We start from the raw sequence: 14,685 nt of genomic DNA on the forward strand, positions 1-14,685 counted from the left end.
ACACGCCCTCCGCAAGCGAAGTCCTCCCCTGTGGCTCTGGCCTCTGGGGGAGGCTCGGCAGGACCAGGAGGCCAGGGTGGGCGCCGGTCCCTGAACTGCAGCGCAGGGGAAGGTGGGCAGATCCTCACCGCACCAAGTTTCAAAGGCGAAGAAGGCACCTCGGGAACGACACAGCGAGTCGTCAGTCTACACACACAAGCCGACGGCCCGGCAGCAGGCGACGGAGGAGGAGCCCAGCCGCAGAGCCGCGTCTGCAGTCGCACCGATGAGCACCAGGCACAGCTACCAGGACAACTACCCTTCACAGCCAGAGTGGGGCAAGGGAGAGGAGAGCGCGGAAGGGTGACTTTTCTGCCCGTCTCCGCAGAGGGAAAAGGAATGATGTGGCCTACGGGCAACAATGTTATGATTATTCTAAAAATTGTTAGTTTATTTTTTGGCTGCCTCGGGTCTTAGTCGCGGCACGCGGGATCGGCACGCGGGATCCTCGTTGTGGTGTGCGCGCCGGCGTCTCTCTAGTTGCGGAGTGCAGGCTCAGTAGTTGTGGCGCGCGGGCTTCGTTGCTCCGCGGCATGTGGGATCTTAGTTTCCCCACCAGGGATCAAACCGGTGTCCCCTGCACTGCAAGACGGATTCTTAACCACTGGACCGCCGGGGAAGTCCCGACAATGTTATTATTAAGGCACGAATGTCAAAATGTGACATTTGCAACCTGTGACATCAAACCACCTAAGTTAAAATAAGGTTATATTGGGTTTATAATATGTTGACATCCAAAGCTTGTTCACAACTCTCATCAAACGGGTGTAACATCCCCGTGAAGCCAAAGTACAGGTTCCACAACTCTCCGAAAATAAGAGCATCCGAGGAAACCCTTCCTGAGCCGAAAAGGCGTGAGGCCAAGAAGCAGTTACCTGAGGACTCGTCCTGCTCGTGGGCACACAAAGTCAATCGAGATGCAGCACAGGTGCTCACAGCTCACGGTGGCGGCTTGCTGCTGAGATGCTGAGTGCGGTTCCGGGAAGGAGCTTGACGGGGCCGCTCTCACTGCTGGGGTGGGCGCTGCCTCTGTAACGCTCGCTGCAAAACACGCTGAGCTGAACGAGATTTTCGCTTTTCGCCTTTTTTTTGGGGGGGGGGGTAAAAGCGCCAATCCTCTTCAGATTTCTTTTGGTTAGCAAAACCAGGTACTGAAGTGAGTTCTTCTTAATGGGGGAGACCTGCATCTAGATTATCCGCATTTCACAGATGTGCAAGCTGAGGCACGAAGTACTCAGGCTAAGAACTCACAGAGTCTTCTGGAAGCAGAGACCTCTGGGTGGTCCGGGATGCTCCAAGGCCACAGGCGCCCCCGCTGGGCCTTGCCTCCATCCTCTCAGCTCTCGCCCAACTTCCCACCTGGACCTGCGGGTCACCCGGCCTCCAGTCGTCCACTCCGGCCACGAAGAAGCCTTGGGAAGCCAAGGTCGGGCTCAGCGACTCACCCTTTGTTTGGGGAGTGGGGGTGATTCCCCTAAAACAAACCCCAGGGGAGATCTGCTGACCTGTGTGGTGCAGACGTGGCTGTTACTTGGGGCACAGATTACTACGCTATTGTACGTAACACTTTCAGACCGGGAGCAGAGGAATTTGCAAGAGGCGACTGTAGGAAATCAGCTAAATATTAGTGTGGCTAGCTCATTTAGGCTAGCTCAAATAAAATTTCTATTTTATTTGCATTACTATGCACCTCTAGCTGTTTACCTTTCTTAAATATCAAATTACTTTCTTTCTTAAGTATTAAATTACTTCCACCTCCGCACTCCCCTCTTCAGGAAGCTTGACCCCGGCAGAGTCCGGCCTGTGCTCCAAGCCCACGAGCATCCCAGGTCTGTGCGGGTCACACCGTGATCAGCGCGACTGTCTGCCTCTGACTGACAGACCGCAGGCCTGGTCTGCCCGGGGCCGCCTCACCGGGCCCCCGCGGTACCCAGAGCCGAGCCACGTAGACGCACACCCGCCCCTGCCCCCAAGAGCCACGGAACCAACACATCGCCAGTATCAGAGTGGCAGCAGGGCGGTGTGAGCACCGTGGTGTGATAGCACTGCCCTCATCAGCTTTCCCGGGACACCAGGCAGAAGTCTATTCGCCGACACAGCCTGTGAGAAGTATCTGCAGCCTCTCCCATGGTGTGAGCACAAAACTACCAGCACCAAGCAGAGAGCAGAACGGAACCAGGAAACGGCAAACGAGACAATGGAGAAAAGGAGAATCTTCCTGAAGTATAATTTTCTCAGTAATGTAATGCTAAACCCAGTGAGACCTGGCGAGGTGAGGGTCACTCCTGGAGGGCCCGGAGAGCACGTACGGGAAGGGCTGTTACAGGTCAACCTTCTCGAAGCCTTGCTCAGCGCACTTCAGACGGCAGGCGTTACTGTCTAGCATACCTTCTCTGAAGCATACCCTGTATGCTTCTGCGGCTGTACCCTGTATGAACTGATGGCATTTAACAAGCCTGATAAAACTAACGTTCAGAAGCTGTGGTTTCACTAGGGCAGAACAGAACTAATTACAATGATTTGGGGTACGACTCCAACACAGACTTGGGAAAAAATTTAATGCAAATATTTAGCCACTGGAACATACAAATAAATATGCTCAGAATAGCTGAGGAAAAAAACCCAAATAAGTGTAACTGCCCATTTCTCTTCAGTCCCAGATATTCCATTTCCAAAATACTGATAATGAAATATACAAATCAACTAATAAGTAAAGAAGATATAGAACATTCAACACAAAACGACCTAAAATAAAAATAAAACCAAGGACAAACCCTAATTATTTTTATTTCTGTATATCAAGACTACAAAGAGCATTTAAACACTTAATTTATTCTTCAAATTAAGAAATTATACATTTTTGTTTTGATAACGGTCACGGTCTCGAAAGTGTCATTCAGTCCCCCCACATTTAGAAGTATATTGCTAATTCTGGCCAGTTCAACACGACAGCCCAGAGCTCCAGTGGCAGCGAAACACCAGCCGTGGGAGAGAAGTCGCGCGCGGTCCAGGGTCCTCCGCGGCCCCAGCATCTGTGTTCACAGGTGACGCTCTGAAACGCTCTCCGCTTTTGGAGACTTGTGGAGACTGAAACCACCCAGGTCCTGATAAAGTGCCGAATCCCGAGAGAATCACCCAGGCCCCGGGCGCCTGGGCCGCCCGCCCCTCCTACACAGCAGCACCGACGGGGGGCAGAGGGGGCGGGAGCGCGGCGTCCCCGCACATCCAGGAGGACCGGCCCGCGGAGCCCGGGCCGCAGTGCAAAGGCGCAGGGCCACTTTGGTTCAAGTGACTTGAGACGGCGCTGCAGGGTCTCCTCTCCCCGAGCCATCGTGAGTCACACACGCCGCAGGGACTGGACCGAGACCCCCTCCCCTGAAAGCTCTCCAGGCACAAGGTGGAGACAGAAATGGAAAAAGAAGGAAGTGCCCACCTCATACACACCCTCACACAGTAATGTCCAAACCATCAAGATGCAGGTCAGCGGCAGGCCGGAAACAGCATGCTAGTCCCATTTTGGGGAAATGGCTTAAAAAACACAAATAAAATATTACCATTGTTATCTACTTTCCAAACCTAACCACTGTGGGAAAAGGCAGCAGGGGGGAAAAAAAAAAGCCTTTAGTTTTACCAATTAGGCTTGTAAACAATTCAACCACACGAGAAGCAGTGGCCCCGAGAGCAAGAGCGAGCCCCTCTGCCCTCAGGCCCGTCTCTCTGCAGACCCAGGGCTGGGCCGAGCCACAAGCAGCGCCTCTCCCAGGAGCCCGGGCCGCGTGGCTCGGGCCGCGCTCGGCTCCACCAGCAAAGCCAAAGCTTCATCTTTGGTTAATTTCACTGAGTTGCCACCAGTCTTACAACTGTGCTCTTCTTGGCAAAATTACTAAGCTAGCCACGTGGCACATAACATTTGTTATTTTAAGTTATTTGAAAAGCAACGCCCATCTAAATACGAGAGCACAACTTAATAAATCATTTAAAAATGCAGGAAGAGGGGTGGCGGGGGAGGGACCCAGGAGAGCCAGGGGTCCAGCCTGGGCACCCTGCTGGCCCGAGGTGCCGCGCGGAGACCCTGGCCTTTGCCGTCGAGGGTGGGCCGCGGCCGTGCCGGCTCAGCTCAGCTCGAAGCCCGCGGCGCACTCGATGGCGTAGAGCAGCTTGCTTCGCAGCAGTGCCTCGTCCTGGAACTCGGGGAGCTTCAGCAGGTTCATGCAGGTGCTGGCCGTGGGCAGCCGCTCCAGGTCGGAGCCCCCGTTGTGAATGCAGAACGCGGGGTACAGCTCCTGGAAGACAGCGGATGCGCAGGAGACCGTTAACAAGCACGGCCTGAAATGAGCTTTTCAGACTCACGCACAAAAGCTGCCGCCCCCAGTCACCTTTCCCCAAAAGGACACTCGCCCTTTCACTGCGCTCAAGACTCAGCTCTGAATTTCTACCAAATACTGTACCCTGGGCTCCACGCATAAAAAGGGATAAAGAACAGCATTAATTCATGGGAGACACAGCCTTGTCAGTGAACAGGGCCTCTAAAGCTTTCATTTTTTAGTCTTTTAAAAATGTGTTTAAAATTCAAAAAGGTACAAGGGTAAAGAGCTGAATATATAAACCTCTGCTTATACCAAACTACAGGAAAGGCAGAAGCCCGTCTTCTCCAAACGAACCACACTGTGGGTCAGGCTCAGGAGTCATGTGGATGCAGCAACAGGAAGCGTAAAACAATTTCAATCAAGGGGAGAGAAAAAGGCAATCTCTAAACATCGAAAGCAAAATGAAACAAATAAACCTATTTATTGGTGGCTTAATCACACAGAGAGGAATATTTCCAGTGTTTTAGAATTGCAAAGAGATCTTCAACGGTTTTCAGAAATGTCACAGTAAATTATTGGTATTGGTCTAAAACCACTGTAGTATGATGTATAACTATTATATAAGTATTTTTTTATGGCTGCTATTAATTTTTAATTAATTAATTTTGGGGGCTGAGTTGGGTCTTTGTTGCTGCACGCGGGCTTTCTCTAGTTGCAGTGAGCAGGGTAGGCTACTCTTCGTTGCGGTGCGCGGGCTTCTCATTGTGGTGGCTTCTCTTGTTGCGGAGCACGGGCTCTAGGTGCGCGGGCTTCAGTAGTTGTGGCTCGAGGGCTCTAGAGCGCAGGCTCAGTAGTTGTGGCACACGGGCTTAGTTGCTCCGCAGCATGTGGGATCTTCCCGGACCAGGGCTCGAACCCGTGTCCCCTGCACTGGCAGGCGGATTCTTAACCACTGCGCCACCAGGGAAGTCCCACCATTATGTAAGTATTAGACAGAAGTATAACTTATAGTAGGACCCTAGAACTTATCAGAGGAAGCAAATGAACTAACAGGAGCCAAGATTATCATCGGTAAAGAGAGACCCCAATATAAAAATCAAAGAAATAAAAACCTTATATGCCTAAATTTCAATTTGAAATAGCAGTTTGAACTTGTGATGAATTTTCCTCTTGGGGACAAAAGAACACCCATTTCCTAGCTCTGTCCACTGAAAAGGCCTGGACACAATGACCACCTGTGACAATGAACAGATCAAGTGCCTGGGTTTTGGCCTCTACCAACCTATTCTCGAAGAAAGGAAATACGGCTTCTTGGGAAAACATCTGATTCCAGACGTGGGCCAGGAAATGTACGTGACAAGTGTTACTATCTTGTCATACCAAAAAGCAAGAAAGCGACCCAAAGCTACCTGGGACTCCGGAGCCCACCTGAAGGCCCTCGCCCGCCCATGGATGGGATACTGAATGTCAAAGAGTGACTGCAATGGATTGAAACACATCAAATGTTAAAAGTTCATAATGATAATGAACCAAAATGCACTTTAGAAGATGCCAGTTATCCCCCTCAGTGTTCTGATAACTTGTAAAAGAGGAATAATCAAGATCTACTTGATTATTGTATCTTGGCTGTACAAACAGTCCTCAGGGTAACCAAAGAGTTGATGAGAAAAAGTAAAGTTTTCCTTCATAGAAAAATCAGCTAAGAAAGGAAGAAATGATACAGCTGGAAGACGGCTGTCTTTAACCACAGTGAAGGATGGATCTAGGCGGTGACCAAGCACAGTGACTGCTCAGCCCCGCAGACGCCCGGATGCTGGAAACAGACGGAGCCGCGCTGCAGAGGCGACTCACGACCCCTGGGTCCGACGCTGCGGCCAGAGGATGTGGGCATCACGACGGCATCCGGGCAGTGTTGCTGCCAGAGGAAACATTCACATCTAGAATCTGGTGAAACCTCTAGCGACCAGTTTACAAGACACGCAGAGAAGCAACCCAGCTCCCCCACTGACCGGACCACAGGCACAGTCGAGGAGGGCGGGGCCTGCAGGCCAGGAAGGACTAGAGAGACGCCCCAGGCAGACGCAGCGCCTGGACTGCGGCTTGCCCGCAGCAGCAGCACCGATGCTGTCGGGCATTGGCAGTCATTTTCTAGACATAATAATGACGTTGTGGCTATTTTTTTAAGCTATAGTGTAGAAGTTCCCCCAGCTGCCCAGCTCCCACCCCATGAGCAGCAATGCTGTGGGTGTCTTGAGGACCTTCCACAGAGACCTGATGCAGAGACAAGAGAGTGTTTTCTCCCTCCTCCACCTAACAAGCATAAAGCGCTAGCGCATTATAGACGCTGTCTGCACCTTGACGGTTTTCCATCTGATAATGCGTCTCTGTGGCCTTCCCGCACCAAGCCGGTCTCCCCACTGCTCCTCTGTAGCTGCACGGGTCCCAGCAGGCACGTGCAGCACTCTTTGTAAATGGACACTTAGGTCGTTTCCACTTTTTCCAAACAATGATGCAGTAAGTAACCATGTCCTCCAGTCGTTTTACACTGGGCAAAAGCATCTGCAGGCTGAACTCCTAGACACTGTTCCAGACGGAACACGCCAGGTCCTCTGATGGTTACAGATAACCAGTGACTCTCTCTGTGACACGTGAATGTCATTAGATACAAGATGGGATGTATACGATCCCTTCCAGCAGGAGCACAGTAAAGTGGGGACTGTCTACCCAGATAGCCTCAGTCGGCTAGCTCTCGGGCCTGCGTGCTCTTGCCTTTCCACTACTGCAGGGTTTCAGAAGCCTGGCTAGTTAAACTTCCTTGCCAAACGTATGCAGAAAACGGCGACAGAGAAGCAAACTGGCAGCCCAGCTCAGGTGCCTGGTGAGTAGTGAGAACCTGGACGGTGGACCTCTGGTCGACGCCCTTTACACTAGCATGCTCCCTCCCTAGAGCCGCGACAGGAGCGAAAACGCTTCAAGTGCCACCGCAGCGGCAAGTCTATTCAGTGGTCTCTGCGGACACCGGCTCCAAATCCTCCTCTTGTGGGTGTAACCTGATAACTTTGTGGGGACGGCCTGGCAGGAAGCAGCAGGAACTCACACACATTCACATCCTTCATTCACCATGGCCTCTACTTCTAGGAGTGGATCCTAATAATCAGAGATGCAGACGATTTAGGTACAAGGATGTTGACGGCACTATTAGGAAGGAACAGTTGTAAACAACTAATAAAAAAAAAAAACAGTACATCAATTGTGGTAGACTCACATGATGGGACATTATGAAGTTTATTAAAAATATTTCAGGGCTTCCCTGGTGGCGCAGTGGTTAAGAATCTGCCTGCCAATGCAGGGGACACGGGTTCGAGCCCTGGTCTGGGAAGATCCCACATGCCGCGGAGCAACTGGGCCCGTGAGCCACAATTACTGAGCCTGTGCGTCTGGAGCCTGTGCTCCGCAACAAGAGAGGCCGCGATAGTGAGAGGCCCACGCACCGCAATGAAGAGTGGCCCCCGCTTGCCGCAACTAGAGAAAGCCCTCGCACAGAAACGAAGACCCAACACAGCCATAAATAAATAAATAAAAAAAAAAAAAAAAAAAATATTTCAAAGACTATTTAATATGTGGAAAAATGATCCTGATGTAATGCTGAGTGAAGAAAGCAGCCTGTAAAACTGAACACGATACAGCTTAAGTTATATTTTAAAATCATGTCTATCTGCATAAACACATGCCCATATATATATATAGATACAAACACACATTCGCGTAAAAACACGATAATGGTTAGAATGGGAGCAATTATAGGTATTTTTTTTCTTCCTTATACTTAACCACAACTTCCAATTTTCTATAATGAAAACATTAATTTTGTTGCAAGGGAAAAAAAAGAACAAAACAGAAGTGCAGCTCCTGCCCTGACTGGGACCCTGAGCACGTGTCACGTCAGCCCACGACAGGTGCCCGAAGGGCCGAAACTGCATTTCAACTGGGTTTTGTTTCATCTACACGTTGAATTTAGCACATACTTTATGACATGGGCAAAACTGAGCAGTGAGAGCACGGCCACGAATTGCTGACTCCAGAGACTTACACGTTTCTTATCATCAGTCTTTACGCGGTTCTCTACTGGCAAATAAAAACTTCATTTACACAATCCCTGTCGGGGCTTCCCTGGTGGCACAGTGGTTAAGGATCCGCCTGCCAATGCAGGGTACACGGGTTCAAGCCCTGGTCCGGGAAGACCCCACATGCCGCGGAGCAACTAGGCCCGTGAGCCACAACTACGGAGACTGCATGTCACAAATACTGAAGCCCACGTGCCACATCTACTGAAGCCCGCGTGCCTAGAGCTCGTGCTCCGCAACAAGAGAAGCCACTGCAATGAGAAGCCCGCGCACCGCAACAAAGAGCAGCCCCCACTCGCCGCAACTAGAGAAAGCCCGTGCACAGCAACAAAGACCCAATGCAGGCAAAAAAAACCAAAGAAACAAAAACTATATGGCATGTTAATATGTGCTAAAACCCACTGTCTTTACCCCTAATTATAGTTTATGTGCCACTTTATTTTTATTTTTTAATAAATTTATTAATTTAATTTATTTTTGGCTGCGTTGGGTCTTTGTTGCTGCACACAGGCTTTCTCTAGTTGCCGCGAGCGGGGGCTACTCTTCGTTGCGGTGCGAGGGCTTCCCATTGTGGTCGGTGGCTTCTCTTGTTGCAGAGCGTGGGCTCTAGGCGTGCGGGCTTCAGTAGTTGTGGTACGTGGGCTCAGTAGTTGTGGCTCGCGGGCTCTAGAGCACAGGCTCAGTAGTTGTGGCGCAGGGGCTTAGCTGCTCCGTGGCATGTGGGATCTTCCCGGAGCAGGGCTCGAACCCGTGTCCCCTGCATTGGCAGGCAGGTTCTTAACCACTGCGCCACCAGGGAAGCCCCTGTGTGCCACTTTAAATGTCTCATAAAAATGTTAGAAACGGAACCAAAAGAGAAACAGAAATAACATTTATTACATTTATCATTTAGCATTCTGAGTACACTGAGGGCAACAATTTTCTCAAATGCTTGAATATACTAAAATAAAAACATCACAGTTTTGAAACAGAAAAGGGTCTCTGAAGGCAGGGTCAGTGAGTACTGGGTAAATGGATAAATGATTGGTAAATGGAAAGTTTGAAATACATTTTGCAGTTAAATGCCACATTTTACTGTTTCTATCATAATGCTAATTGAATTTCCTATTTGGGGTCTCAAAAGTTTTAAAAAAATGAAGTTCTTTGTTGAAATCTGAGTCAAGGGTACCATTTTGTGCATAACTAAACAGAGTACAACGGGAATTTGCATTAATTCAGAGTGAGAAAAATCATCAATTTATTATGTGGCCTGATGGCAACTTAACAATTTTCTACAGCACTTTAATGATTTTTTTGGTCTGTAACAATCACATTCATTAAACATATTAAACTTCAATTAGCTTTAGCAGATGCTACTCTTCGCCAATAATCTGGCAATAAGGAGTTTCATAACGTTGAAATTATGCATGCCTGCCACTGCTACTGATAGTACTTCAACTAAAAGCCATTCTCTTCTTTCAAATCTGAATTCTGTCAGCCCTTTCAGCACACACACTGAGCTAACCAGAAAGCATAAACATTACGGTGATTTCCCCAAATCTGGAGTCTAATGACAACCACAAAAGGATTTGAAAACTCTTAAATAAGTTTCGCATTTAAAATGTTTCAGATCATTGAAAAAAATGTGAAACAGGAAGACTGTCTCATGGCTTCCAGAAAGTTATTTTTCATGGTATAATGGTAACTCAATTATGATTATATGGGATCATCAACACAGGACCAGAGAACTTTCACTATAATTCTACTTGGGATTTTGAAAGTTAATGTAAGTCCCTCAACTTTTCCTGCCCTCCAAACCTGTAATACTCCTACTGGCTCTTCCACTGGCTGCCAGAATGTCTAGAACCTTCCAGCAAGACTCCTAATTTTTACTGAAGCAAAAACCACGGGCTTTAACTAATTAACCAGGAGCTGGCAGAAATCTCTAGGTCTTCCACCCAGCTTTTTGATGGAGTAGGTCCCTCCAAACTTCCCTTCTTGAAACTAGATGCTTAGTTTTCTTACTTCTAGGTTTGGTGTGGTTTTGAAACTGGAAGATACTGTAAGCTTTGTCTCTCATAATAAATGTTACTGACAAAATTACCTAATCATGTTAAAATCTTCATATATAAGAATTTAATTCATATGACTGTTTAGAGAGACAACACTAACTGTTCCGATGGGAAACCTCCTATATTAGCTCCATGTATTTGTGCCGCTGGCACTTCTCATCTGCCTTCTTCCTGCTCTTTAGATCCTACACGGCCAGATTTAAAGACTTCGCTACAAGCCCAAGAGGAACCAAAACGCGGAGACATGTTTCTTTCACGTTGTTGCCCAATTTTCATTAGAGTCACAGAGGCCAATTTTCATATCTGGTTCTGCAGGCCAGGGCTTAAACCCACGAAGTAGATCCATCTATTTCTTTTGGGAGGAGGGGGGATTATATACCAAGCTAGAAGCATCACTAAATCTTCCTGAGTCACTTTGTTTAGGTGTGTCACTTGCACACAGTTTTTTCCTGACTCAGTCTGAGTGTCTTTCTTCTAATAAATGCGTTTACTCTACGCACGTTCACTGTTGTGGCAGCTCAGCTTGCTCTCATTTCTCTGTTTTCTGTTTTATGATCGTCCACGTTAACTTTGTTTTCTATTATCTGGTAAATAGAGTTGGTTTGGTTGTCTTGTTTTGCATGTTTATTTCTCCCTCTGAGAATTTGGAAGATAGAGAAGGGATTTTAGTTCTGCTAGATCACTGAATAATATTATTCAATAATTGTTTATATTCATGTCTTTATTATTCATTGCCCCTGAAATAGTCAGTGATTCACCTCCTACGAAAAACAGAATCACTGCACTTATGCCACACCCCTTTCCCCATTTCTCTACTTTACTGCTCTAGCTCTGATGGCACTTTTGGGGATGCTGTATTAAGCTACTGATGTCAATTAAAAAAAACACCTTAACTGAGGTGTAATTTACATACTGTAATATTTGCCCATTTAAATGTACAATTTAAATCCAACTTCAGGGCTTCCCTTGGTGGTGCAGTGGTTAAGAATCCTCCTGCCAATGCAGGGGACACGGGTTCAATCCCTGGTCCGGGAAGATCCCACATGCCGCGAAGCAACTAAGCCCGTACACCACAACTACTGAGCCTGCGCTCTACAGCCCGTGAGCCACAACTACTGAAGCCCAGGCACCACAACTACTGAAGCCCGCGCGTCTAGAGCCCGTGCTCTGCAACAAGAGAAACCACCACAGTGAGAAGCCTGCGCACCACAACGAAGAGTAGCCCCCGCTCGCCGCAACTAGAGAAAGCCCGCACGCAGCAACGAAGACCCAACACAGCCAAAAATAAATAAAATAAATTTATATATAAAAAGAAATAAATCCAACTTCAGAATGTTGCCATTTCCCCCCAAAATTCCCCATTTCCACCCATTTAAAGCCATTTCATGTAAAAGGAATCACACAGTCTGTAGTCTATTGTCTGAGTCCTTTCACTCAGCACAATGTTTTCAATGCTCACACACGTGGTAGTCCGTATCAGCAATCCATTCTTTTTAATTTCTGAATGTATCCCGTTGCCCGGAGAGACTACATTCTGTTTATCCATGACCAGTTTATGGGCATTTGGACTGTTTCAGTTTTTGGTCATTATCAGTCATATTGCTCTGAGCGATCCTGTGAGAACTGTGTGAACACACGTGAGTCCGCTCGTTCCCAGGAGTGGAAGTGCTCCACTGTACTGAGGGATATTCTCGGGTAACGTGCCAGTACCCGCTGAAAATGCTAAACAAAGACTGGAGGAAACTGGCCAGTAAACACAGCGTGCAGCCTCGGCTTGGACTGCAGACCAGGGAAGACGAAGTCCATGGAGGACACTGCGGGACGGCGGGGCCACTGCAGGTGCTCTGGACACCGAGGGGCAGGTGCAAACAGGAGGGCTGAGCCCCCTCCTTGAGTGGATTCAGGGGGTCTGGGCGAGGCCTGAGAATGTTTTAGCTCCGACAAGGTCCCAGGTGGTGCTGAGGCTGCTGGTCTCAGGACCACACTCTGTGAAGCAGAGGCTCAGACAAGCTCAGGACATCACTGCGCGTTCCCTACTTTTGATCACTTAACTGTGGCTGTGTAAGAGGGTACTGAGGTGGTCGGAAAAATGTGTAAGAAACATGACGTCTTCAGCTTTTACTCCCAAATGATTCAGAAAAGAAATATACGTATATAGAGAGAATGATAAAACAAATGTGGCAAAATGTTAACAATGGGTCAAAGTGGGTTAATAAGTTCTTTGTTCAATTCTTGCAACTTTTCTATACATTTTAACTAATTCAAAGTAAAAAGTTGAAGAAAAGAACAGCCGATACATAACTCAGTGTCCAATGCAAGGTTATTGGAAAGTGAATGCCAATCCAGTAGGTTTCACAAGCAGACGCGATATACAATGCTTACCTAACTTGATATTATTTTATGTTATATATACTATTGTGTGCCTCTTTAAACTATTAAATATAGCTTTATTTCTTTTACTATGAATAAGGAAAACATAAACTGTCCCATGACCAATTTTATTTTATCTTTTTTGTAAATTTATTTATTTATTATTTTTGGCCGCGTTGGGTCTTTGTTGCTGCGTGTGGGCTTTCTCTAGTTGTGGCGAGTGGGGGCTACTCTTCGCTGCGGTGCACGGGCTTCTCATTGCGGTGGCTTCTCTTGTTGCTGAGCACGGGCTCTAGGCACACAGGCTCAGTAGTTGTGGCTCACGGGCTTTAGAGCGCAGGCTCAGTAGTTGTGGCTCACAGGCTTAGTTGCTCCGCGGCATGTGGGATCTTCCCGGACCAGGGCTCGAACCCGTGTCCCCTGCATTGGCAGGCGGATTCTTAACCACTGCGCTACCAGGGAAGCCCCCCATGACCAATTTTAATTGCTAAGAATATTAAGCCAGTTTATATGAGATCAACATGAATTACCAGAAACGACACAGTAAGGCCAGGTAACATGAAATAAGTAACAGTGAGCAACTAGGAAAAAATATACTACTGCTCATGCATCATTCTTCCCAAACACCCGACATCAACATTCGTAGCCTGTGTTTTCTTCAGTTCAAAAGTGCAACCAGCCTGAGCCGCACAGACGCGTGACACTGATCGTTCACGCACGGCACAGTGCGCCCGCCCGGCTGCAGCAGCTCCTCGCTTCTAACCCCCAGCACAGTGACAACCCTCACAGCAAGAGGTCGACACTGCGAACGCAGGGAAAAAACCCCAGATGAAACCAGCACCAGGATACACAGATAATAACCAATCCTTCAGTGATGGAGCTGAAATACGCAGTTAATGAGGCTAAAAACATAGTACCGAAATAATAAACCGGGTGTTTTGACACACTGTCAATACTATTCTCTGAAAACAATGTGTACGCACTACTTCATTCAGCCCCATCTGCTACCCTGCTGGCTTTCTTAGGTACAAGTTGGTGTTTAAAGCCAGCTGTGGCGAGCTTGTGTACCTTAAACCCCAAGAGAGGGGGGCGGGAGCAGCTTGTCACAAACTTGAGCAGTTTGCGCTTTTCCTCATCCGTGAACCCTTCCACAACTCTCCAGAAGACTCTGATTACGGGGTGGTCAGCAGAATAGCCTCCTATGACAAAAGGAACAGACGTTTTTATTAAAAACGAGGTAACTGCAGAAGCAAGATTCTCCTAAAGGCACCAGAGGAACAAACTTATAAGAGTGATTCCTTTTCGTCGTGCCTGTCCAGTGATGAACAGTCTTTTCTTCTCTCAGGTCATGGCTGAAAGCTAACTCTAGAGACACACCTTTATTCTGTCCTGGTAGATGATGGGCAAGTACACAGCAGGGGGAGAAGCTTCAGAAGGTAAAGTACCAAAGGCCAGAATGAGGAACAAACACCCTGCAGCTACAAGATGAACCCTGGCAGCAAAAGATGCCGCAAAGGGGTCTGAGTTTTAAGAACTCTGCTAGGGGTTAAAAATCAGCCTCTGTTGAGTAGCAAACCCTAAATAACAAAGGATTTACATGATTGTCACACATCTAGAGATAGCAGAAACATTGGGATTTTTATTTTTAATAGAGCTAGTTACTTTGCCAACACATCTTAGTATCTAAATTTGTTTTATCACCCATCCTTCCGACAACAAGGTAGAGACCATGGTTACCAACCAACCCCAGCACTCAATTAGACCACTGTTCTGAAGTGGGATATCTGCTACCTA

General features: G+C 47.8%; 1 protein-coding gene across 3 annotated transcripts in view; it reads right to left on the bottom strand.

Annotated features, from left to right (window-relative positions):
* Positions 1-3,489: 3,489 nt before the first annotated feature.
* UBE3C (ubiquitin protein ligase E3C) overlaps positions 3,490-14,685 on the bottom strand; it is a 117,679-nt gene continuing 106,483 nt past the window's right edge. For all 3 annotated transcript variants that reach the window (XM_057549557.1, XM_057549556.1, XM_007165469.2), the window contains exons 22-23: positions 13,960-14,090; positions 3,490-4,322 (exon numbers count right to left, since the gene is read on the bottom strand). In XM_057549557.1, the coding sequence (XP_057405540.1) occupies positions 4,152-4,322; positions 13,960-14,090 (302 nt within the window). In that variant the 3' untranslated portion in view covers positions 3,490-4,151. The remainder of the gene's footprint in view (positions 4,323-13,959; positions 14,091-14,685) is intronic.

Source organism: Balaenoptera acutorostrata, chromosome 7 (genome assembly GCF_949987535.1).
Source record: "Balaenoptera acutorostrata chromosome 7, mBalAcu1.1, whole genome shotgun sequence".
Classification (NCBI taxonomy): Eukaryota; Metazoa; Chordata; class Mammalia; order Artiodactyla; family Balaenopteridae; genus Balaenoptera; species Balaenoptera acutorostrata.